At 45.2% G+C, this 22,928-nt stretch overlaps 1 protein-coding gene and 13 non-coding genes across 14 annotated transcripts; 13 read left to right on the top strand and 1 right to left on the bottom strand.

The window, feature by feature from the left end:
* Positions 1-1,879: 1,879 nt before the first annotated feature.
* Positions 1,880-3,686, bottom strand: LOC145430296 (uncharacterized). The gene is made up of 2 exons (XM_080305102.1): positions 2,426-3,686; positions 1,880-2,017 (listed from the first exon to the last, which is right to left on the bottom strand). The coding sequence occupies exon 1, from the start codon at positions 3,211-3,213 to the stop codon at positions 2,557-2,559; it is 657 nt and encodes a 218-aa protein (XP_080161228.1). The 5' UTR covers positions 3,214-3,686; the 3' UTR covers positions 1,880-2,017; positions 2,426-2,556.
* Positions 3,687-6,339: 2,653 nt separating this feature from the next.
* Positions 6,340-6,422, top strand: trnal-cag (transfer RNA leucine (anticodon CAG)). The gene has a single exon. It is a non-coding gene; the product is annotated as a tRNA-Leu (tRNA).
* A 1,063-nt stretch (positions 6,423-7,485) lies between these two features.
* trnal-cag (transfer RNA leucine (anticodon CAG)) lies at positions 7,486-7,568 on the top strand. Its single transcript has one exon. It is a non-coding gene; the product is annotated as a tRNA-Leu (tRNA).
* A 1,063-nt stretch (positions 7,569-8,631) lies between these two features.
* Positions 8,632-8,714, top strand: trnal-cag (transfer RNA leucine (anticodon CAG)). Its single transcript has one exon. It is a non-coding gene; the product is annotated as a tRNA-Leu (tRNA).
* A 1,056-nt stretch (positions 8,715-9,770) lies between these two features.
* Positions 9,771-9,853, top strand: trnal-cag (transfer RNA leucine (anticodon CAG)). Its single transcript has one exon. It is a non-coding gene; the product is annotated as a tRNA-Leu (tRNA).
* A 1,063-nt stretch (positions 9,854-10,916) lies between these two features.
* On the top strand, positions 10,917-10,999 carry trnal-cag (transfer RNA leucine (anticodon CAG)). The gene has a single exon. It is a non-coding gene; the product is annotated as a tRNA-Leu (tRNA).
* A 1,056-nt stretch (positions 11,000-12,055) lies between these two features.
* Positions 12,056-12,138, top strand: trnal-cag (transfer RNA leucine (anticodon CAG)). The gene has a single exon. It is a non-coding gene; the product is annotated as a tRNA-Leu (tRNA).
* Positions 12,139-13,201: 1,063 nt separating this feature from the next.
* Positions 13,202-13,284, top strand: trnal-cag (transfer RNA leucine (anticodon CAG)). Its single transcript has one exon. It is a non-coding gene; the product is annotated as a tRNA-Leu (tRNA).
* A 1,051-nt stretch (positions 13,285-14,335) lies between these two features.
* Positions 14,336-14,418, top strand: trnal-cag (transfer RNA leucine (anticodon CAG)). Its single transcript has one exon. It is a non-coding gene; the product is annotated as a tRNA-Leu (tRNA).
* Positions 14,419-15,474: 1,056 nt separating this feature from the next.
* trnal-cag (transfer RNA leucine (anticodon CAG)) lies at positions 15,475-15,557 on the top strand. The gene has a single exon. It is a non-coding gene; the product is annotated as a tRNA-Leu (tRNA).
* A 1,051-nt stretch (positions 15,558-16,608) lies between these two features.
* On the top strand, positions 16,609-16,691 carry trnal-cag (transfer RNA leucine (anticodon CAG)). The gene has a single exon. It is a non-coding gene; the product is annotated as a tRNA-Leu (tRNA).
* A 1,058-nt stretch (positions 16,692-17,749) lies between these two features.
* trnal-cag (transfer RNA leucine (anticodon CAG)) lies at positions 17,750-17,832 on the top strand. Its single transcript has one exon. It is a non-coding gene; the product is annotated as a tRNA-Leu (tRNA).
* Positions 17,833-18,895: 1,063 nt separating this feature from the next.
* trnal-cag (transfer RNA leucine (anticodon CAG)) lies at positions 18,896-18,978 on the top strand. The gene has a single exon. It is a non-coding gene; the product is annotated as a tRNA-Leu (tRNA).
* A 1,062-nt stretch (positions 18,979-20,040) lies between these two features.
* Positions 20,041-20,123, top strand: trnal-cag (transfer RNA leucine (anticodon CAG)). Its single transcript has one exon. It is a non-coding gene; the product is annotated as a tRNA-Leu (tRNA).
* The last annotated feature ends 2,805 nt before the right edge of the window (positions 20,124-22,928 follow it).

Here is a 22,928-nt window from a genome sequence, read left to right as displayed (position 1 = left end):
GCTTTAGCTGGATTTGGGCGGTAGTAGATGGAAGCAGATCTGTTGTGTGGCTTGAGCCCTGCTGAGGCTTTGAGTAGGTTCTTCTCTGGACGTGGCTTGTCCGGGGGAATTTGAGAGGCTTGTCTGGATAGCTGAAAGACTTGGGATTTCCGTTCGAGCGATTCTGAGAAGTCGTACATATTGCATGTTCGGCTGCTGCCACTGCGGATGATCCCCCGGGTGATACAGTACTCGATGAAGTTGTCCCTGTAGTTCAGAGGGAGCTTGGTAATCAGTCTGTCCACATATGAACCACAATGAAGCTCACCGGCTGCTACTTCATCCATGGTACTGAGAACCCCGACCAGGCTGGACACCGACAGGGAGAGGTCTTCAATAGCTTGAGAGTCTCCGGCTCTAATAGGGGGGCAGTTTAATATAGTGCTAAGCTCACTTTGGACTAACTGCCTTGGCTGTCCATACCTCTGCTCTAGCGCCCTCATCGCACTAGTGTAGGGAGTGTGGTCGTGAATGTAGCGCTTGGCTACCTGTAAGGCGCTGGGATGCTCTAGATGATCTAGTAGGACCTGATACTTGTAATCTTCTCCCAGATGAGAATGTGGCCCTAAGGTGCTGTCCAGCCCTTTCTTTAATAAGGCGAAGTCACTCTCTCTCCCCGACCATAAGATCACCAGCTTAGGCTTTCGGATGCCATATGAAGACGCCACCATCATCTCTATCAGGTTTGGTAGAGGCGTTCCTGCTGGGTAAGTTGTGGCAACCTGTGGATTATGGTGTTCAGCAGAAGAAGATGATGAATAGTTACTTCCTGAGGGATAAGGAACATAGTACTTGCCAGCTGGATCAGGCAAAGCTTCTGGATGCAGTATGGTGGGCACAGGGCGATGAGCTTCTGCCCACTGTGATGGCTGGGTCACAGGCGCTGGTGGACGTGAAGGTTGCTGCAAGTACACAGGATTAGCTGGATGTCTGACTTGGAAGACAGGAGCAGCGGGAGGTGACATCTGCTGCAGACTCATTGGGTCCACAGCCTGTGATAGCTGGTGCACTGAAAGATGAGCATGTTGTAGTGGCTGATCAGCTAGGGATGCAGGATGTAATAGCTGCACCTGGCCTGGCCTGTTTATCAGGAGCTGATGTTCCGATCGCTGATATGAGAAGGGTTCAGCAGTGCATCGTTCAGGTCTCCTGAGTGGCGTCGATGCGGCTACATAAGTGGCAGGGTGCAGCACTGGCTGAATGTGAAGGCTCACTTTACGGGGAGGTGATGGAGCAGATGTTTCCACTGGCGTTGGCATGTTCGCAGGTGTTGTGGTGCCCTGCTCTGAGGGTATTACTGGCACAGTTAGTGGCTCTGTGGTATCATGTAACACCTCACTGCTAGGTTGTAGTGGTGCAACTTCTGTTATGGAGGAAATATGTTGGGGTTGTTCTAACGCTCCTGTTTCTGGGGGAAGAGGACTGCCAGGTTTAGAAGCTTGCTCCAAACGCTCCACCCGCTTTAGTAATGACCCACGAGTTTCCTCCACAGACACTTGCAGTTGAGTCATGTGTTGGAGGACACTGCTCCAAACTGATTCCATCTTCTGCAATCTCTCATCCTCTTCATAGTCGGAGCTGCTTGAACTACTTGGAGCTCTAGATGGCTCGGGTGGCTCAGTTAGGTTGTGCTCATAGTCCACCAGATGTCCTGGAAGTTTCTTCTCCCGCGTTGGACGGGGGCTACTCGATGCACCTCTATCCTGAGGGTTTGCCATCTCATTAACTCAGCCAAGGCGAATCCGGCTCGAAGGACCAATTGTAATGTATGTTTGCACTGATTGCCGATCACGCTTCAACTGAGTCCTCCTCGGTCAGAAGGAATGGTACTCCACAGTGATGTAGTTCAAATAACTTTAATAAGGAGGTGGCAGATGACATCAACAGGATGTACAGCGTTGGTAGGGAGGCAATTGCATCACAGTATTCACATGCAGGTAAAGGGGGTGTGAGTATGTATATGGGTGTGTGTGGTCATCTGTAAACAGAAAGAACAAACATTTGTATTAACCACTATGGATAGCAGTGTACCCCTTATACAGTACTGTGGGTTTCCAGCGTAATGTTATACAATCTGCCATAACCTCATGGCCACTAGATGGCACCCTAAGACCATAAATGAATTTCTGGCTCGTATATACATTGGCAAACCAGACCTCTGCAGATTACAACGATTCAGAGAATAAACATAGTAAATAGTTACATCCACCTACAACCACAATGCTTGACAGTAAGTCGTATATGGAATGAAATATGGGCTGAACACAAGGCTGCCTGTAGTAGGCCAAAAAAACGCATCTTAGCGATAGCAACGGGACTAGCTTCTTACGTAGCAAATTACACAAATAAAGTCAAACAAGCATCACTCTCATCTTACAATACTCACATGGTAAGCACGCACACAGTATTAACTCACACGGGAATGCAAGTAAATACGTTACTCCTCCGACACCCCTCTCATCTGTGCAGAACTGCGCTGAACACGTTCCCAACCGGAAGTACAGATACCGAGGTGCATCATGGGTAACGTAGTATAAAACAGCTACAGTAAACAAGCAGACTTTTAACACTATAAGAGTCCACTATCTCAATGTCCACTCCCTGGATGTTCACCGGTGTCAGTGTGGTGGGTCTGCGTCTCCGGAAGTCCACCACCAACTCCTTGGTTTTCCCGGCATTGATCAGCAGGTGGTTCTGCTGGCACCAGTCCGCAAAGTCCAGAGTGTACTGTCTGTACTCTGAGTCGTCCTCACCTGTGATGAGGCCAGCTATGGCAGTCGTCAGAGAACTTCTGTAAGTGGCTAGCACAGTTCCCTGTGGGGCCTTCATACTGCAGACCAGCGTATCAGAGACACAGCCCTGTGTCCTCACATACTGTGGGTGTTCTGTGAGGTAGTCCAGTATCCACTGGGACATGTGGTGGTCCACTCCCGATAGCTCCAGCTTGTCCCTCAGAAGTCGTGGCTGGCTGGTGTTGAAAGCACTGGAGAAATCAAAGAACATGATCCTTACAGTGCTTCCAGGCTTCTCCAGGTAAGTCAGAGCTCGGTGCAGGAGGTAGATGATGGCGTCCTCCACCCCAATGCCAAGCTGGTAAGAAAACTGCAGCGGATCCAATGAAGACCTCACCAGGGGGTGCAGATGGCTTAGAAGCAGCCTCTGGAGGGTCTTCATCAGATGTGATGTCAGGGCTACCTACCTGAAGCTGCTGAGGTCCTTAGGATGGGAGGTCTTTGGTACCAGTACCACACAGGAGGTCTTCCACAGCTGTGGATTTTTCCCCAGCGACAGGCTCAGGTTGAACAGATGATTGGAATGGTGTATTTTAGTGCATTGATTTATTTTAAACAAAGCAATGTACAACTACCGCTTCTCCCGACCTGCGTTATAGTCAGTGCGGGAGCAGCGGCTTCGCTCATGCGCAATTAATTTGCAGTTTGGACGCGTAGGTGTAAACACCTGCTCTGACAGCAGCTGGGGGCAACTGCTGCGTTAGGACCGCCGCCTGTGAGTGCTTTGGCACGGGCGAGGTGCCCACGGCAGCTCCCGCTGCTTGTAAGAGCGATACGTGCTTCCACGTCAAAAAAGTCGTAATAAGACTCCAATAACACCAGAAAAAGTCACCAGATTTGTTGCTTTTTAGAGAAAAAAGTCAATAAGGGGGTCTGAAAACTCGCTAGATGTAGCGACAAAGTCGCTGCCGTTAAGTCCTCCGTTATTTGTTTAGCTAAACAAGTAACTTAACACTGGGTTACAGCCAATGACTGTATACAGTCATTGGTTACAGCACCATAGAAGTATATACAAAAAATACAAGCCTCCGTTATTTATTTAGCTAATATGCTAGTAGCCAATGTGCTTTAAGCTAACTCGGCTTCCCACCATCTTACATTTGTAAATAAAAATACAAAGAAGTTACCTTTAATACCTTCGACTAGTATAATTTCACTCCACGTTAACAGGATGGCTCTTTAGACAAGCGCTGTTGTTCAGTCCGGAGCTTTCTATGTAAGAGCAAGCCGTAAAACTTGAAAACAAAAAGTAAATAATAAAAAAAAGGAGAGTGTGTTGTTTGTTAATTGTCGCGGGCCCGCCGGTGCCCGACGGTGAGACAGCGGGGCTGTATCCCAAGTGCGGTTGCACCCCGAGTTTTTTCCTGTCTGGGTTGCCATTCCTCGATAACAGCAGGTTAATATTAAGGTTAGCTTAATGGTTAATACTAACGTTCAGGGAGGTGAAGGTTCAAGACGTTTTGTGATGTCACGGCCCGTGTGCCTTTGAAGTCTTAGAACGTGAGCTCATAAATACCCCCAAGGTAAGGCACTCTACTTTACTGCACCTAGTGTTTTAACGTTGAATCAATAGTCGTCTGCAAATATATGGCGCTCAGTCTTCAGTCATACAAATTCTTCAGACACTGATGGCTTTGAGGAGCTTGACAGATATTATTTAGAGCCTGATGGGTTCTTCTTACCGATATCTATTTCCAGAGATGAACAGTCTGAGGTTCCTAAAACCAGTGTTTCTGTAAATGCCTATGAAAATGAACAGGCAACCACCTCTGAAATAGATGAGGCTCCTAAAACCAGTATAAACAACTTTGAACATGAAGAGTCTCCCACCAGTGAGAATTACAGCACTGATTTATTCAATGGCGTCCTCCCCAAACCTTCAGATATGAACAAATCTGAAGAGAATGAACAAAACGCTGACCAAGGAAGTTTTCAAAGAGAAGACAAAGAAACTTTTTTTTCCAGAGTTCAAACAAATCTTTCAGCTCTGTCTTCCATTATTACAGCTCCAGTTGAGTCGGTTGGGCGAGGAGTCATTTTTGTCACCAGGCACATTTTTAATATTGGTCGAGCACCATTTACCTCACCCACTAGTGAAACGGAAAAGTCACCCACCTCTGAAACAACTGAGGTTCCTTCACCGAGTGTTTCTGTAAACAACTTTGAATACGAACAGTCATCCTCCAGTGAAACAACTAAGATTCCTACAACCAGTGTTAATATGAACAACGCTGAAGATGAAAAGTCTTCAGCCAGCGAGAGTTACAACACTGATTTATTAAATGCCATTCTTCCTGAACCTTCAGATAACGGACCCGAAGATAATGAACAAAATGTTGTCCCAGGCAGTCTTCAAAAAAAGGAAGAAGAAACTATTTCTTCCAGAGTTCAAACAAATGTTTCAAATCTCTATTCCTCTTGTAGAGTTCCAGATGTGCCTGTGGGCCTTAGAGAAGATTTCATCACCAGGCACCTCCTTAATATTGGTCGAGCACCATTTACCTCAATTACCCCAAATGGCAACTGCTTTGATAAGTTATGAACTTGAAATCTGGTTTAGTTAGTGTCAGGGTTTCTGTAGTGCAGGTCACCTACCAGGTTGGTGATGGGATGCTTTAATCTACATGCCAAATATCCTTGTGCAAGATACTGACCTCAAGTACCTCTCTCATGCGTCTACCGGAGTCCGAATGTTTTGCAAAATCAATTGTTCCACACAGCCAAATTCACTGCAGATACAGACTGCTCCGTTACATCTATGTCCACTGTGAATGACCATCTTTGAACAGAGGTGGTGGCATAGGGCACCAACTGTGTGACATCTATAATCCAGTGTTGTGATACCTTCCCAGAAGCCTTAACGCCCACTCACATCTTGGGCCATTTGACCTCAGGAAATCACATGATAGGTTGGGGCTAGGTTTCACAATGAGCTCACCCGAATCCTTGGTTGCTTGTGACCTACACCCGTTTTCACACTTTGGCTCGTGTCATTAGGGAGAGGATCATTAGAGGGTCCATAGTCCCTCTTGGGCAGACACTCCCACAGGCCTTAAATCTGGGACACTCCACCATTTGACCCTAGAACTGAAGAAATTTCTCGGATGAGAGGTGAAACGTCTTCAAGCAACTTAAAGAAGTTTAAAGAAGTTTCCAAGCTCCTTAGACTACAATGACCTGGATGACAGAACCTTCACAGACATCCATTACAAGTTCCTTCACCAACTGGATCTCAGCCTGCAAAAATACATAGCTCTAAACCTCAAATCTCACAAATGTGCTTTAGATGTGAAGTAGAAGTCAGTTCCTTTCTGTACTGCAACTTGGTCACGTTCATTTATCAGATAGTTGAAGAAAAGTCTCACCACTCATCAAAGTGACTTCTTGAATCTCAGCTGAATATGTGTTGGTAAAGAAGAGGTGTAATAGTCTGCCAATCTGATCAGTTGTAAAGGTGTCTTGATCTGCTAGCCTGTCATGTGGATTCTGTATCAACAAGTGCAAATGTGTCAGGATGGCCGAGCGGTCTAAGGCGCTGCGTTCAGGTCGCAGTCTCTCCTGGAGGCGTGGGTTCAAATCCCACTCCTGACATTCCTTGCTCATTAACCGTAAGACTGACATGATATGTCATGTCTTCTGTCAATAAAGGAGTTGCCATCAAATGGCAACTGCTTTGATAAGTTATGAACTTGAAATCTGATTTAGTTAGTGTCAGGGTTTCTGTAGTGCAGGTCACCTACCAGGTTGGTGATGGGGATGCTTTAATCTACATGCCAAATATCCTTGTGCAAGATACTGACCTCAAGTACCTCTCTCGTGCGTCTACCGGAGTCCGAATGTTTTGCAAAATCAATTGTTCCACACAGCCAAATTCACTGCAGATACAGACTGCTCCGTTACATCTATGTCCACTGTGAATGACCATCTTTGAACAGAGGTGGTGACATAGGGCACCAACTGTGTGACGTCTATAATCCAGTGTTGAGATACCTTCCCAGAAGCCTTAACGCCCACTCACATCCTGGGCCATTTGACCTCAGGAAATCACATGATAGGTTGGGGCTAGGTTTCACAATGAGCTCACCCGAATCCTTGGTTGCTTGTGACCTACACCCGTTTTCACACTTTGGCTCGTGTCATTAGGGAGAGGATCATTAGAGGGTCCATAGTCTCTCTTGGGCAGACACTCCCACAGGCCTTAAATCTGAGACACTCCACCATTTGACCCTAGAACTGAAGAAATTTCTCGGATGAGAGGTGAAACGTCTTCAAGCAACTTAAAGAAGTTTAAAGAAGTTTCCAAGCTCCTTAGACTACAATGACCTGGATGACAGAACCTTCACAGACATCCATTACAAGTTCCTTCACCAACTGGATCTCAGCCTGCAAAAATACATAGCTCTAAACCTCAAATCTCACAAATGTGCTTTAGATGTGAAGTAGAAGTCAGTTCCTTTCTGTACTGCAACTTGGTCACGTTCATTTATCAGATAGTTGAAGAAAAGTCTCACCACTCATCAAAGTGACTTCTTGAATCTCAGCTGAATATGTGTTGGTAAAGAAGAGGTGTAATAGTCTGCCAATCTGATCAGTTGTAAAGGTGTCTTGATCTGCTAGCCTGTCATGTGGATTCTGTATCAACAAGTGCAAATGTGTCAGGATGGCCGAGCGGTCTAAGGCGCTGCGTTCAGGTCGCAGTCTCTCCTGGAGGCGTGGGTTCAAATCCCACTCCTGACATTCCTTGCTCATTAACCGTAAGACTGACATGATATGTCATGTCTTCTGTCAATAAAGGAGTTGCCATCAAATGGCAACTGCTTTGATAAGTTATGAACTTGAAATCTGATTTAGTTAGTGTCAGGGTTTCTGTAGTGCAGGTCACCTACCAGGTTGGTGATGGGGATGCTTTAATCTACATGCCAAATATCCTTGTGCAAGATACTGACCTCAAGTACCTCTCTCGTGCGTCTACCGGAGTCCGAATGTTTTGCAAAATCAATTGTTCCACACAGCCAAATTCACTGCAGATACAGACTGCTCCGTTACATCTATGTCCACTGTGAATGACCATCTTTGAACAGAGGTGGTGACATAGGGCACCAACTGTGTGACGTCTATAATCCAGTGTTGAGATACCTTCCCAGAAGCCTTAACGCCCACTCACATCCTGGGCCATTTGACCTCAGGAAATCACATGATAGGTTGGGGCTAGGTTTCACAATGAGCTCACCCGAATCCTTGGTTGCTTGTGACCTACACCCGTTTTCACACTTTGGCTCGTGTCATTAGGGAGAGGATCATTAGAGGGTCCATAGTCCCTCTTGGGCAGACACTCCCACAGGCCTTAAATCTGGGACACTCCACCATTTGACCCTAGAACTGAAGAAATTTCTCGGATGAGAGGTGAAACGTCTTCAAGCAACTTAAAGAAGTTTAAAGAAGTTTCCAAGCTCCTTAGACTACAATGACCTGGATGACAGAACCTTCACAGACATCCATTACAAGTTCCTTCACCAACTGGATCTCAGCCTGCAAAAATACATAGCTCTAAACCTCAAATCTCACAAATGTGCTTTAGATGTGAAGTAGAAGTCAGTTCCTTTCTGTACTGCAACTTGGTCACGTTCATTTATCAGATAGTTGAAGAAAAGTCTCACCACTCATCAAAGTGACTTCTTGAATCTCAGCTGAATATGTGTTGGTAAAGAAGAGGTGTAATAGTCTGCCAATCTGATCAGTTGTAAAGGTGTCTTGATCTGCTAGCCTGTCATGTGGATTCTGTATCAACAAGTGCAAATGTGTCAGGATGGCCGAGCGGTCTAAGGCGCTGCGTTCAGGTCGCAGTCTCTCCTGGAGGCGTGGGTTCAAATCCCACTCCTGACATTCCTTGCTCATTAACCGTAAGACTGACATGTGATGTCTTCTGTCAATAAAGGAGTTGCCATCAAATGGCAACTGCTTTGATAAGTTATGAACTTGAAATCTGATTTAGTTAGTGTCAGGGTGCTGTAGTGCAGGTCACCTACCAGGTTGGTGATGGGATGCTTTAATCTACATGCCAAATATCCTTGTGCAAGATACTGACCTCAAGTACCTCTCTCATGCATCTACCGGAGTCCGAATGTTTTGCAAAATCAATTGTTCCACACAGCCAAATTCACTGCAGATACAGACTGCTCCGTTACATCTATGTCCACTGTGAATGACCATCTTTGAACAGAGGTGGTGACATAGGGCACCAACTGTCTGACATCTATAATCCAGTGTTGAGATACCTTCCCAGAAGCCTTAACGCCCACTCACATCTTGGGCCATTTGACCTCAGGAAATCACATGATAGGTTGGGGCTAGGTTTCACAATGAGCTCACCCGAATCCTTGGTTGCTTGTGACCTACACCCGTTTTCACACTTTGGCTCGTGTCATTAGGGAGAGGATCATTAGAGGGTCCATAGTCTCTCTTGGGCAGACACTCCCACAGGCCTTAAATCTGAGACACTCCACCATTTGACCCTAGAACTGAAGAAATTTCTCGGATGAGAGGTGAAACGTCTTCAAGCAACTTAAAGAAGTTTAAAGAAGTTTCCAAGCTCCTTAGACTACAATGACCTGGATGACAGAACCTTCACAGACATCCATTACAAGTTCCTTCACCAACTGGATCTCAGCCTGCAAAAATACATAGCTCTAAACCTCAAATCTCACAAATGTGCTTTAGATGTGAAGTAGAAGTCAGTTCCTTTCTGTACTGCAACTTGGTCACGTTCATTTATCAGATAGTTGAAGAAAAGTCTCACCACTCATCAAAGTGACTTCTTGAATCTCAGCTGAATATGTGTTGGTAAAGAAGAGGTGTAATAGTCTGCCAATCTGATCAGTTGTAAAGGTGTCTTGATCTGCTAGCCTGTCATGTGGATTCTGTATCAACAAGTGCAAATGTGTCAGGATGGCCGAGCGGTCTAAGGCGCTGCGTTCAGGTCGCAGTCTCTCCTGGAGGCGTGGGTTCAAATCCCACTCCTGACATTCCTTGCTCATTAACCGTAAGACTGACATGATATGTCATGTCTTCTGTCAATAAAGGAGTTGCCACCAAATGGCAACTGCTTTGATAAGTTATGAACTTGAAGTCTGATTTAGTTAGTGTCAGGGTTTCTGTAGTGCAGGTCACCTACCAGGTTGGTGATGGGGATGCTTTAATCTACATGCCAAATATCCTTGTGCAAGATACTGACCTCAAGTACCTCTCTCATGCGTCTACCGGAGTCCGAATGTTTTGCAAAATCAATTGTTCCACACAGCCAAATTCACTGCAGATACAGACTGCTCCGTTACATCTATGTCCACTGTGAATGACCATCTTTGAACAGAGGTGGTGACATAGGGCACCAACTGTCTGACATCTATAATCCAGTGTTGAGATACCTTCCCAGAAGCCGTAACGCCCACTCACATCTTGGGCCATTTGACCTCAGGAAATCACATGATAGGTTGGGGCTAGGTTTCACAATGAGCTCACCCGAATCCTTGGTTGCTTGTGACCTACACCCGTTTTCACACTTTGGCTCGTGTCATTAGGGAGAGGATCATTAGAGGGTCCATAGTCCCTCTTGGGCAGACACTCCCACAGGCCTTAAATCTGGGACACTCCACCATTTGACCCTAGAACTGAAGAAATTTCTCGGATGAGAGGTGAAACGTCTTCAAGCAACTTAAAGAAGTTTAAAGAAGTTTCCAAGCTCCTTAGACTACAATGACCTGGATGACAGAACCTTCACAGACATCCATTACAAGTTCCTTCACCAATTGGATCTCAGCCTGCAAAAATACATAGCTCTAAACCTCAAATCTCACAAATGTGCTTTAGATGTGAAGTAGAAGTCAGTTCCTTTCTGTACTGCAACTTGGTCACGTTCATTTATCAGATAGTTGAAGAAAAGTCTCACCACTCATCAAAGTGACTTCTTGAATCTCAGCTGAATATGTGTTGGTAAAGAAGAGGTGTAATAGTCTGCCAATCTGATCAGTTGTAAAGGTGTCTTGATCTGCTAGCCTGTCATGTGGATTCTGTATCAACAAGTGCAAATGTGTCAGGATGGCCGAGCGGTCTAAGGCGCTGCGTTCAGGTCGCAGTCTCTCCTGGAGGCGTGGGTTCAAATCCCGCTCCTGACATTCCTTGCTCATTAACCGTAAGACTGACATGTGATGTCTTCTGTCAATAAAGGAGTTGCCATCAAATGGCAACTGCTTTGATAAGTTATGAACTTGAAATCTGATTTAGTTAGTGTCAGGGTGCTGTAGTGCAGGTCACCTACCAGGTTGGTGATGGGATGCTTTAATCTACATGCCAAATATCCTTGTGCAAGATACTGACCTCAAGTACCTCTCTCATGCATCTACCGGAGTCCGAATGTTTTGCAAAATCAATTGTTCCACACAGCCAAATTCACTGCAGATACAGACTGCTCCGTTACATCTATGTCCACTGTGAATGACCATCTTTGAACAGAGGTGGTGACATAGGGCACCAACTGTCTGACATCTATAATCCAGTGTTGAGATACCTTCCCAGAAGCCTTAACGCCCACTCACATCTTGGGCCATTTGACCTCAGGAAATCACATGATAGGTTGGGGCTAGGTTTCACAATGAGCTCACCCGAATCCTTGGTTGCTTGTGACCTACACCCGTTTTCACACTTTGGCTCGTGTCATTAGGGAGAGGATCATTAGAGGGTCCATAGTCTCTCTTGGGCAGACACTCCCACAGGCCTTAAATCTGAGACACTCCACCATTTGACCCTAGAACTGAAGAAATTTCTCGGATGAGAGGTGAAACGTCTTCAAGCAACTTAAAGAAGTTTAAAGAAGTTTCCAAGCTCCTTAGACTACAATGACCTGGATGACAGAACCTTCACAGACATCCATTACAAGTTCCTTCACCAACTGGATCTCAGCCTGCAAAAATACATAGCTCTAAACCTCAAATCTCACAAATGTGCTTTAGATGTGAAGTAGAAGTCAGTTCCTTTCTGTACTGCAACTTGGTCACGTTCATTTATCAGATAGTTGAAGAAAAGTCTCACCACTCATCAAAGTGACTTCTTGAATCTCAGCTGAATATGTGTTGGTAAAGAAGAGGTGTAATAGTCTGCCAATCTGATCAGTTGTAAAGGTGTCTTGATCTGCTAGCCTGTCATGTGGATTCTGTATCAACAAGTGCAAATGTGTCAGGATGGCCGAGCGGTCTAAGGCGCTGCGTTCAGGTCGCAGTCTCTCCTGGAGGCGTGGGTTCAAATCCCACTCCTGACATTCCTTGCTCATTAACCGTAAGACTGACATGATATGTCATGTCTTCTGTCAATAAAGGAGTTGCCACCAAATGGCAACTGCTTTGATAAGTTATGAACTTGAAGTCTGATTTAGTTAGTGTCAGGGTTTCTGTAGTGCAGGTCACCTACCAGGTTGGTGATGGGGATGCTTTAATCTACATGCCAAATATCCTTGTGCAAGATACTGACCTCAAGTACCTCTCTCATGCGTCTACCGGAGTCCGAATGTTTTGCAAAATCAATTGTTCCACACAGCCAAATTCACTGCAGATACAGACTGCTCCGTTACATCTATGTCCACTGTGAATGACCATCTTTGAACAGAGGTGGTGACATAGGGCACCAACTGTCTGACATCTATAATCCAGTGTTGAGATACCTTCCCAGAAGCCGTAACGCCCACTCACATCTTGGGCCATTTGACCTCAGGAAATCACATGATAGGTTGGGGCTAGGTTTCACAATGAGCTCACCCGAATCCTTGGTTGCTTGTGACCTACACCCGTTTTCACACTTTGGCTCGTGTCATTAGGGAGAGGATCATTAGAGGGTCCATAGTCCCTCTTGGGCAGACACTCCCACAGGCCTTAAATCTGGGACACTCCACCATTTGACCCTAGAACTGAAGAAATTTCTCGGATGAGAGGTGAAACGTCTTCAAGCAACTTAAAGAAGTTTAAAGAAGTTTCCAAGCTCCTTAGACTACAATGACCTGGATGACAGAACCTTCACAGACATCCATTACAAGTTCCTTCACCAACTGGATCTCAGCCTGCAAAAATACATAGCTCTAAACCTCAAATCTCACAAATGTGCTTTAGATGTGAAGTAGAAGTCAGTTCCTTTCTGTACTGCAACTTGGTCACGTTCATTTATCAGATAGTTGAAGAAAAGTCTCACCACTCATCAAAGTGACTTCTTGAATCTCAGCTGAATATGTGTTGGTAAAGAAGAGGTGTAATAGTCTGCCAATCTGATCAGTTGTAAAGGTGTCTTGATCTGCTAGCCTGTCATGTGGATTCTGTATCAACAAGTGCAAATGTGTCAGGATGGCCGAGCGGTCTAAGGCGCTGCGTTCAGGTCGCAGTCTCTCCTGGAAGCGTGGGTTCAAATCCCACTCCTGACATTCCTTGCTCATTAACCGTAAGACTGACATGTGATGTCTTCTGTCAATAAAGGAGTTGCCATCAAATGGCAACTGCTTTGATAAGTTATGAACTTGAAATCTGATTTAGTCAGGGTGCTGTAGTGCAGGTCACCTACCAGGTTGGTGATGGGGATGCTTTAATCTACATGCCAAATATCCTTGTGCAAGATACTGACCTCAAGTACCTCTCTCATGCGTCTACCGGAGTCCGAATGTTTTGCAAAATCAATTGTTCCACACAGCCAAATTCACTGCAGATACAGACTGCTCCGTTACATCTATGTCCACTGTGAATGACCATCTTTGAACAGAGGTGGTGGCATAGGGCACCAACTGTCTGACATCTATAATCCAGTGTTGAGATACCTTCCCAGAAGCCTTAACGCCCACTCACATCTTGGGCCATTTGACCTCAGGAAATCACATGATAGGTTGGGGCTAGGTTTCACAATGAGCTCACCCGAATCCTTGGTTGCTTGTGACCTACACCCGTTTTCACACTTTGGCTCGTGTCATTAGGGAGAGGATCATTAGAGGGTCCATAGTCTCTCTTGGGCAGACACTCCCACAGGCCTTAAATCTGAGACACTCCACCATTTGACCCTAGAACTGAAGAAATTTCTCGGATGAGAGGTGAAACGTCTTCAAGCAACTTAAAGAAGTTTAAAGAAGTTTCCAAGCTCCTTAGACTACAATGACCTGGATGACAGAACCTTCACAGACATCCATTACAAGTTCCTTCACCAACTGGATCTCAGCCTGCAAAAATACATAGCTCTAAACCTCAAATCTCACAAATGTGCTTTAGATGTGAAGTAGAAGTCAGTTCCTTTCTGTACTGCAACTTGGTCACGTTCATTTATCAGATAGTTGAAGAAAAGTCTCACCACTCATCAAAGTGACTTCTTGAATCTCAGCTGAATATGTGTTGGTAAAGAAGAGGTGTAATAGTCTGCCAATCTGATCAGTTGTAAAGGTGTCTTGATCTGCTAGCCTGTCATGTGGATTCTGTATCAACAAGTGCAAATGTGTCAGGATGGCCGAGCGGTCTAAGGCGCTGCGTTCAGGTCGCAGTCTCTCCTGGAGGCGTGGGTTCAAATCCCACTCCTGACATTCCTTGCTCATTAACCGTAAGACTGACATGTGATGTCTTCTGTCAATAAAGGAGTTTCCATCAAATGGCAACTGCTTTGATAAGTTATGAACTTGAAATCTGATTTAGTTAGTGTCAGGGTGCTGTAGTGCAGGTCACCTACCAGGTTGGTGATGGGATGCTTTAATCTACATGCCAAATATCCTTGTGCAAGATACTGACCTCAAGTACCTCTCTCATGCATCTACCGTAGTCCGAATGTTTTGCAAAATCAATTGTTCCACACAGCCAAATTCACTGCAGATACAGACTGCTCCGTTACATCTATGTCCACTGTGAATGACCATCTTTGAACAGAGGTGGTGGCATAGGGCACCAACTGTCTGACATCTATAATCCAGTGTTGAGATACCTTCCCAGAAGCCTTAACGCCCACTCACATCTTGGGCCATTTGACCTCAGGAAATCACATGATAGGTTGGGGTTAGGTTTCACAATGAGCTCACCCGAATCCTTGGTTGCTTGTGACCTACACCCGTTTTCACACTTTGGCTCGTGTCATTAGGGAGAGGATCATTAGAGGGTCCATAGTCTCTCTTGGGCAGACACTCCCACAGGCCTTAAATCTGAGACACTCCACCATTTGACCCTAGAACTGAAGAAATTTCTCGGATGAGAGGTGAAACGTCTTCAAGCAACTTAAAGAAGTTTAAAGAAGTTTCCAAGCTCCTTAGACTACAATGACCTGGATGACAGAACCTTCACAGACATCCATTACAAGTTCCTTCACCAACTGGATCTCAGCCTGCAAAAATACATAGCTCTAAACCTCAAATCTCACAAATGTGCTTTAGATGTGAAGTAGAAGTCAGTTCCTTTCTGTACTGCAACTTGGTCACGTTCATTTATCAGATAGTTGAAGAAAAGTCTCACCACTCATCAAAGTGACTTCTTGAATCTCAGCTGAATATGTGTTGGTAAAGAAGAGGTGTAATAGTCTGCCAATCTGATCAGTTGTAAAGGTGTCTTGATCTGCTAGCCTGTCATGTGGATTCTGTATCAACACGTGCAAATGTGTCAGGATGGCCGAGCGGTCTAAGGCGCTGCGTTCAGGTCGCAGTCTCTCCTGGAGGCGTGGGTTCAAATCCCACTCCTGACATTCCTTGCTCATTAACCGTAAGACTGACATGTGATGTCTTCTGTCAATAAAGGAGTTGCCGGCAACTGCTTTGATAAGTTATGAACTTGAAATCTGATTTAGTTAGTGTCAGGGTTTCTGTAGTGCAGGTCACCTACCAGGTTGGTGATGGGGATGCTTTAATCTACATGCCAAATATCCTTGTGCAAGATACTGACCTCAAGTACCTCTCTCATGCGTCTACCGGAGTCCGAATGTTTTGCAAAATCAATTGTTCCACACAGCCAAATTCACTGCAGATACAGACTGCTCCGTTACATCTATGTCCACTGTGAATGACCATCTTTGAACAGAGGTGGTGACATAGGGCACCAACTGTGTGACGTCTATAATCCAGTGTTGAGATTCCTTCCCAGAAGCCTTAACGCCCACTCACATCCTGGGCCATTTGACCTCAGGAAATCACATGATAGGTTGGGGCTAGGTTTCACAATGAGCTCACCCGAATCCTTGGTTGCTTGTGACCTACACCCGTTTTCACACTTTGGCTCGTGTCATTAGGGAGAGGATCATTAGAGGGTCCATAGTCCCTCTTGGGCAGACACTCCCACAGGCCTTAAATCTGGGACACTCCACCATTTGACCCTAGAACTGAAGAAATTTCTCGGATGAGAGGTGAAACGTCTTCAAGCAACTTAAAGAAGTTTAAAGAAGTTTCCAAGCTCCTTAGACTACAATGACCTGGATGACAGAACCTTCACAGACATCCATTACAAGTTCCTTCACCAACTGGATCTCAGCCTGCAAAAATACATAGCTCTAAACCTCAAATCTCACAAATGTGCTTTAGATGTGAAGTAGAAGTCAGTTCCTTTCTGTACTGCAACTTGGTCACGTTCATTTATCAGATAGTTGAAGAAAAGTCTCACCACTCATCAAAGTGACTTCTTGAATCTCAGCTGAATATGTGTTGGTAAAGAAGAGGTGTAATAGTCTGCCAATCTGATCAGTTGTAAAGGTGTCTTGATCTGCTAGCCTGTCATGTGGATTCTGTATCAACAAGTGCAAATGTGTCAGGATGGCCGAGCGGTCTAAGGCGCTGCGTTCAGGTCGCAGTCTCTCCTGGAGGCGTGGGTTCAAATCCCACTCCTGACATTCCTTGCTCATTAACCGTAAGACTGACATGTGATGTCTTCTGTCAATAAAGGAGTTGCCATCAAATGGCAACTGCTTTGATAAGTTATGAACTTGAAATCTGATTTAGTTAGTGTCAGGGTTTCTGTAGTGCAGGTCACCTACCAGGTTGGTGATGGGGATGCTTTAATCTACATGCCAAATATCCTTGTGCAAGATACTGACCTCAAGTACCTCTCTCATGCGTCTACCGGAGTCCGAATGTTTTGCAAAATCAATTGTTCCACACAGCCAAATTCACTGCAGATACAGACTGCTCCGTTACATCTATGTCCACTGTGAATGACCATCTTTGAACAGAGGTGGTGACATAGGGCACCAACTGTGTGACGTCTATAATCCAGTGTTGAGATACCTTCCCAGAAGCCTTAACGCCCACTCACATCCTGGGCCATTTGACCTCAGGAAATCACATGATAGGTTGGGGCTAGGTTTCACAATGAGCTCACCCGAATCCTTGGTTGCTTGTGACCTACACCCGTTTTCACACTTTGGCTCGTGTCATTAGGGAGAGGATCATTAGAGGGTCCATAGTCCCTCTTGGGCAGACACTCCCACAGGCCTTAAATCTGGGACACTCCACCATTTGACCCTAGAACTGAAGAAATTTCTTGGATGAGAGGTGAAATGTCTTCAAGCAACTTAAAGAAGTTTAAAGAAGTTTCCAAGCTCCTTAGACTACAATGACCTGGATGACAGAACCTTCACAGACATCCATTACAAGTTCCTTCACCAACTGGATCTCAGCCTGCAAAAATACATAGCTCTAAACCTCAAATCTCACAAATGTGCTTTAGATGTGAAGTAGAAGTCAGTTCCTTTCTGTACTGCAACTTGGTCACGTTCATTTATCAGATAGTTGAAGAAAAGTCTCACCACTCATCAAAGTGACTTCTTGAATCTCAGCTGAATATGTGTTGGTAAAGAAGAGGTGTAATAGTCTGCCAATCTGATCAGTTGTAAAGGTGTCTTGATCTGCTAGCCTGTCATGTGGATTCTGTATCAACAAGTGCAAATGTGTCAGGATGGCCGAGCGGTCTAAGGCGCTGCGTTCAGGTCGCAGTCTCTCCTGGAGGCGTGGGTTCAAATCCCACTCCTGACATTCCTTGCTCATTAACCGTAAGACTGACATGATATGTCATGTCTTCTGTCAATAAAGGAGTTGCCACCAAATGGCAACTGCTTTGATAAGTTATGAACTTGAAATCTGATTTAGTTAGTGTCAGGGTTTCTGTAGTGCAGGTCACCTACCAGGTTGGTGATGGGGATGCTTTAATCTACATGCCAAATATCCTTGTGCAAGATACTGACCTCAAGTACCTCTCTCATGCGTCTACCGGAGTCCGAATGTTTTGCAAAATCAATTGTTCCACACAGCCAAATTCACTGCAGATACAGACTGCTCCGTTACATCTATGTCCACTGTGAATGACCATCTTTGAACAGAGGTGGTGACATAGGGCACCAACTGTCTGACATCTATAATCCAGTGTTGAGATACCTTCCCAGAAGCCGTAACGCCCACTCACATCTTGGGCCATTTGACCTCAGGAAATCACATGATAGGTTGGGGCTAGGTTTCACAATGAGCTCACCCGAATCCTTGGTTGCTTGTGACCTACACCCGTTTTCACACTTTGGCTCGTGTCATTAGGGAGAGGATCATTAGAGGGTCCATAGTCCCTCTTGGGCAGACACTCCCACAGGCCTTAAATCTGGGACACTCCACCATTTGACCCTAGAACTGAAGAAATTTCTCGGATGAGAGGTGAAACGTCTTCAAGCAACTTAAAGAAGTTTAAAGAAGTTTCCAAGCTCCTTAGACTACAATGACCTGGATGACAGAACCTTCACAGACATCCATTACAAGTTCCTTCACCAACTGGATCTCAGCCTGCAAAAATACATAGCCCTAAACCTCAAATCTCACAAATGTGCTTTAGATGTGAAGTAGAAGTCAGTTCCTTTCTGTACTGCAACTTGGTCACGTTCATTTATCAGATAGTTGAAGAAAAGTCTCACCACTCATCAAAGTGACTTCTTGAATCTCAGCTGAATATGTGTTGGTAAAGAAGAGGTGTAATAGTCTGCCAATCTGATCAGTTGTAAAGGTGTATTGATCTGCTAGCCTGTCATGTGGATTCTGTATCAACAAGTGCAAATGTGTCAGGATGGCCGAGCGGTCTAAGGCGCTGCGTTCAGGTCGCAGTCTCTCCTGGAGGCGTGGGTTCAAATCCCACTCCTGACATTCCTTGCTCATTAACCGTAAGACTGACATGATATGTCATGTCTTCTGTCAATAAAGGAGTTGCCATCAAATGGCAACTGCTTTGATAAGTTATGAACTTGAAATCTGATTTAGTTAGTGTCAGGGTTTCTGTAGTGCAGGTCACCTACCAGGTTGGTGATGGGATGCTTTAATCTACATGCCAAATATCCTTGTGCAAGATACTGACCTCAAGTACCTCTCTCATGCGTCTACCGGAGTCCGAATGTTTTGCAAAATCAATTGTTCCACACAGCCAAATTCACTGCAGATACAGACTGCTCCGTTACATCTATGTCCACTGTGAATGACCATCTTTGAACAGAGGTGGTGACATAGGGCACCAACTGTCTGACATCTATAATCCAGTGTTGAGATACCTTCCCAGAAGCCGTAACGCCCACTCACATCTTGGGCCATTTGACCTCAGGAAATCACATGATAGGTTGGGGCTAGGTTTCACAATGAGCTCACCCGAATCCTTGGTTGCTTGTGACCTACACCCGTTTTCACACTTTGGCTCGTGTCATTAGGGAGAGGATCATTAGAGGGTCCATAGTCCCTCTTGGGCAGACACTCCCACAGGCCTTAAATCTGGGACACTCCACCATTTGACCCTAGAACTGAAGAAATTTCTCGGATGAGAGGTGAAACGTCTTCAAGCAACTTAAAGAAGTTTAAAGAAGTTTCCAAGCTCCTTAGACTACAATGACCTGGATGACAGAACCTTCACAGACATCCATTACAAGTTCCTTCACCAACTGGATCTCAGCCTGCAAAAATACATAGCCCTAAACCTCAAATCTCACAAATGTGCTTTAGATGTGAAGTAGAAGTCAGTTCCTTTCTGTACTGCAACTTGGTCACGTTCATTTATCAGATAGTTGAAGAAAAGTCTCACCACTCATCAAAGTGACTTCTTGAATCTCAGCTGAATATGTGTTGGTAAAGAAGAGGTGTAATAGTCTGCCAATCTGATCAGTTGTAAAGGTGTATTGATCTGCTAGCCTGTCATGTGGATTCTGTATCAACAAGTGCAAATGTGTCAGGATGGCCGAGCGGTCTAAGGCGCTGCGTTCAGGTCGCAGTCTCTCCTGGAGGCGTGGGTTCAAATCCCACTCCTGACATTCTTTGCTCATTAACCGTAAGATTGACATGATATGTCATGTCTTCTGTCAATAAAGGAGTTGCCACCAAATGGCAACTGCTTTGATAAGTTATGAACTTGAAATCTGATTTAGTTAGTGTCGGGGGTGCTGTAGTGCAGGTCACCTACCAGGTTGATGATGGGATGCTTTAATCTACATGCCAAATATCCTTGTGCAAGATACTGACCTCAAGTACCTCTCTCTCATGCGTCTACCGGAGTCCGAATGTTTTGCAAAATCAATTGTTCCACACAGCCAAATTCACTGCAGATACAGACTGCTCCGTTACATCTATGTCCACTGTGAATGACCATCTTTGAACAGAGGTGGTGACATAGGGCACCAACTGTCTGACATCTATAATCCAGTGTTGAGATACCTTCCCAGAAGCCGTAACGCCCACTCACATCTTGGGCCATTTGACCTCAGGAAATCACATGATAGGTTGGGGCTAGGTTTCACAATGAGCTCACCCGAATCCTTGGTTGCTTGTGACCTACACCCGTTTTCACACTTTGGCTCGTGTCATTAGGGAGAGGATCATTAGAGGGTCCATAGTCCCTCTTGGGCAGACACTCCCACAGGCCTTAAATCTGAGACACTCCACCATTTGACCCTAGAACTGAAGAAATTTCTCGGATGAGAGGTGAAACGTCTTCAAGCAACTTAAAGAAGTTTAAAGAAGTTTCCAAGCTCCTTAGACTACAATGACCTGGATGACAGAACCTTCACAGACATCCATTACAAGTTCCTTCACCAACTGGATCTCAGCCTGCAAAAATACATAGCTCTAAACCTCAAATCTCACAAATGTGCTTTAGATGTGAAGTAGAAGTCAGTTCCTTTCTGTACTGCAACTTGGTCACGTTCATTTATCAGATAGTTGAAGAAAAGTCTCACCACTCATCAAAGTGACTTCTTGAATCTCAGCTGTTGCCCTATCATATATGTATGTGCTCTTAACCTGAAAGGTATAAATACGGAAGTGTGTGTGCAATAAATGATGGCGCAGAGGAAGGTGTGTCCCTCTGATGTAAAACTCTAAACAACGTGTGTATGGTTTATTCCTCCGTGAGATATGCGAGTAACCCCGGTATTTCTGCCCTAAAAATGGAACCTCCAACAGGTTATGGGCCCAGAAGGGATGTGGGAAGCCGGTGGAACCGTCTATGCTTCGACGGAGACGAGAGAAACTATGAACTGTGGGAAACAAAGTTCCTGGGATACCTGCGGCTACTTGGGCTAAAGGCTGCCATTCTGAACGAGCCCGGCGAGTCGGAGGAAGAAGACAAGGACTTGGATGAAAAGAATGAAGTAGCTTATGCAGAGCTAATCCAAGTATTGGATGATAGAAGTCTTTCACTCGTGATGAGAGATGCCAAGGATGACGGACGAAAAGCGTTGGAGATTCTGAGAGAGCACTACGCCGGTAAGGGTACACCACGTGTGATTAGCCTGTACACGGAGCTAACGTCGCTACAGAAAACTCCCATTGAGAGCGTCACAGACTATATGATAAGGGCTGAGACTGCCATTACAGCTCTGAGGAATGCAGAAGAGACATTAAGTGATGGACTGCTTATTGCAATGGTGCTAAAAGGGTTGCCTGAATCTTTCAAGCCGTTTGCCATACATGTAACCCACAGTGACAAAGCAATGACATTTAGTGAATTCAAAGCTAAATTAAGAAGCTACGAGAGCACCGAAAAGGCCACATGTTCTGAAGACAATGTGATGAAGGCAAATAACTGGAAGAAAGAGAGAGACAATGCAGAAATAACATGTTACAACTGTGGAAAAGAGGGTCATATAGCACGTGAGTGTTACACAAAGACCGAAAGGAAAGAACAAAAAGTGAAGCAGTGGTGCGGTTACTGTAAAAGCTCAACGCATAAGGACAGCGACTGTCGCCGACGAAAGAAGATTACTGCTAAACACGTAACTGATGCAGAAGATCATAGTTTCGCGTTCAAAGCCAAAGACTGTGGAAATCAAGGGCTGAAACAGAGAGGCCTAATGGTCGATACAGGGGCCACTTCTCACATTATTACGGACATTCAGAGATTTAAGAGTTTTGATGAGACATTCACACCTGGAAGACACTTCATGGAATTAGCTGACGGAACGAGGACGAGTGGGGTCGCACTGAAGAGGGGAGATGTGGAGGTCTATCTACAAGACAGCGAGGGACGAAAGGTGAAGGCGACACTGGAGGGAGCACTTTACATTCCCTCTTACCCGCAAGATATCTTCTCGGTTCAGGCGGCAACGGCCAAAGGAGCCTCAGTAACCTTCAAGAAGGGCTGCAACCAGCTTATCCATAAGAACGGGACAAGGTTTAAGATAAGTGAATATGAACGCCTATACTATTTGAACAGTGTTACATCTGATCATTATGTTGACAACGACGAATGCAATGGCTGTCATGATGTAGAAACTTGGCACAAAATCCTCGGCCATTGCAACTATGAAGACTTGGTTAAACTAGAGGACATTACCGAGGGTATGAAAATAAAAGGTAAAGCTAAACATTACCAAGACTGTGAAGTGTGTACAAAAGGCAAATTTATCCAAACCAGGAATAGAGAGCCTGATGAAAGAGCAGAAGAAGCATTAGAGCTAGTGCACACTGACTTAGCTGGACCGATAGAACCAGAAGCTAAAGACGGGTTCAGGTACACGTTAGCATTTACTGACGATTACTCAGGCACAATGTTTGTGTACTTTCTAAAGGCTAAAAGTGACACCGTAAAAGCAACTGAAAAGTTTTTGGCAGACGTCGCC

The sequence above is a fragment of the Astatotilapia calliptera genome, chromosome 8 (assembly GCF_964374335.1).
Source record: "Astatotilapia calliptera chromosome 8, fAstCal68.1, whole genome shotgun sequence".
NCBI classification, from domain to species: domain Eukaryota; kingdom Metazoa; phylum Chordata; class Actinopteri; order Cichliformes; family Cichlidae; genus Astatotilapia; species Astatotilapia calliptera.
This window is presented reverse-complemented; position numbering and strand designations above follow the sequence as displayed.

What these genes read in the sequence shown, in the direction of transcription:
- LOC145430296 (XM_080305102.1), bottom strand. Translation starts at nt 3,213, where the DNA reads ATGAAGACCCTCCAGAGGCTGCTTCTAAGCCATCTGCACCCCCTGGTG.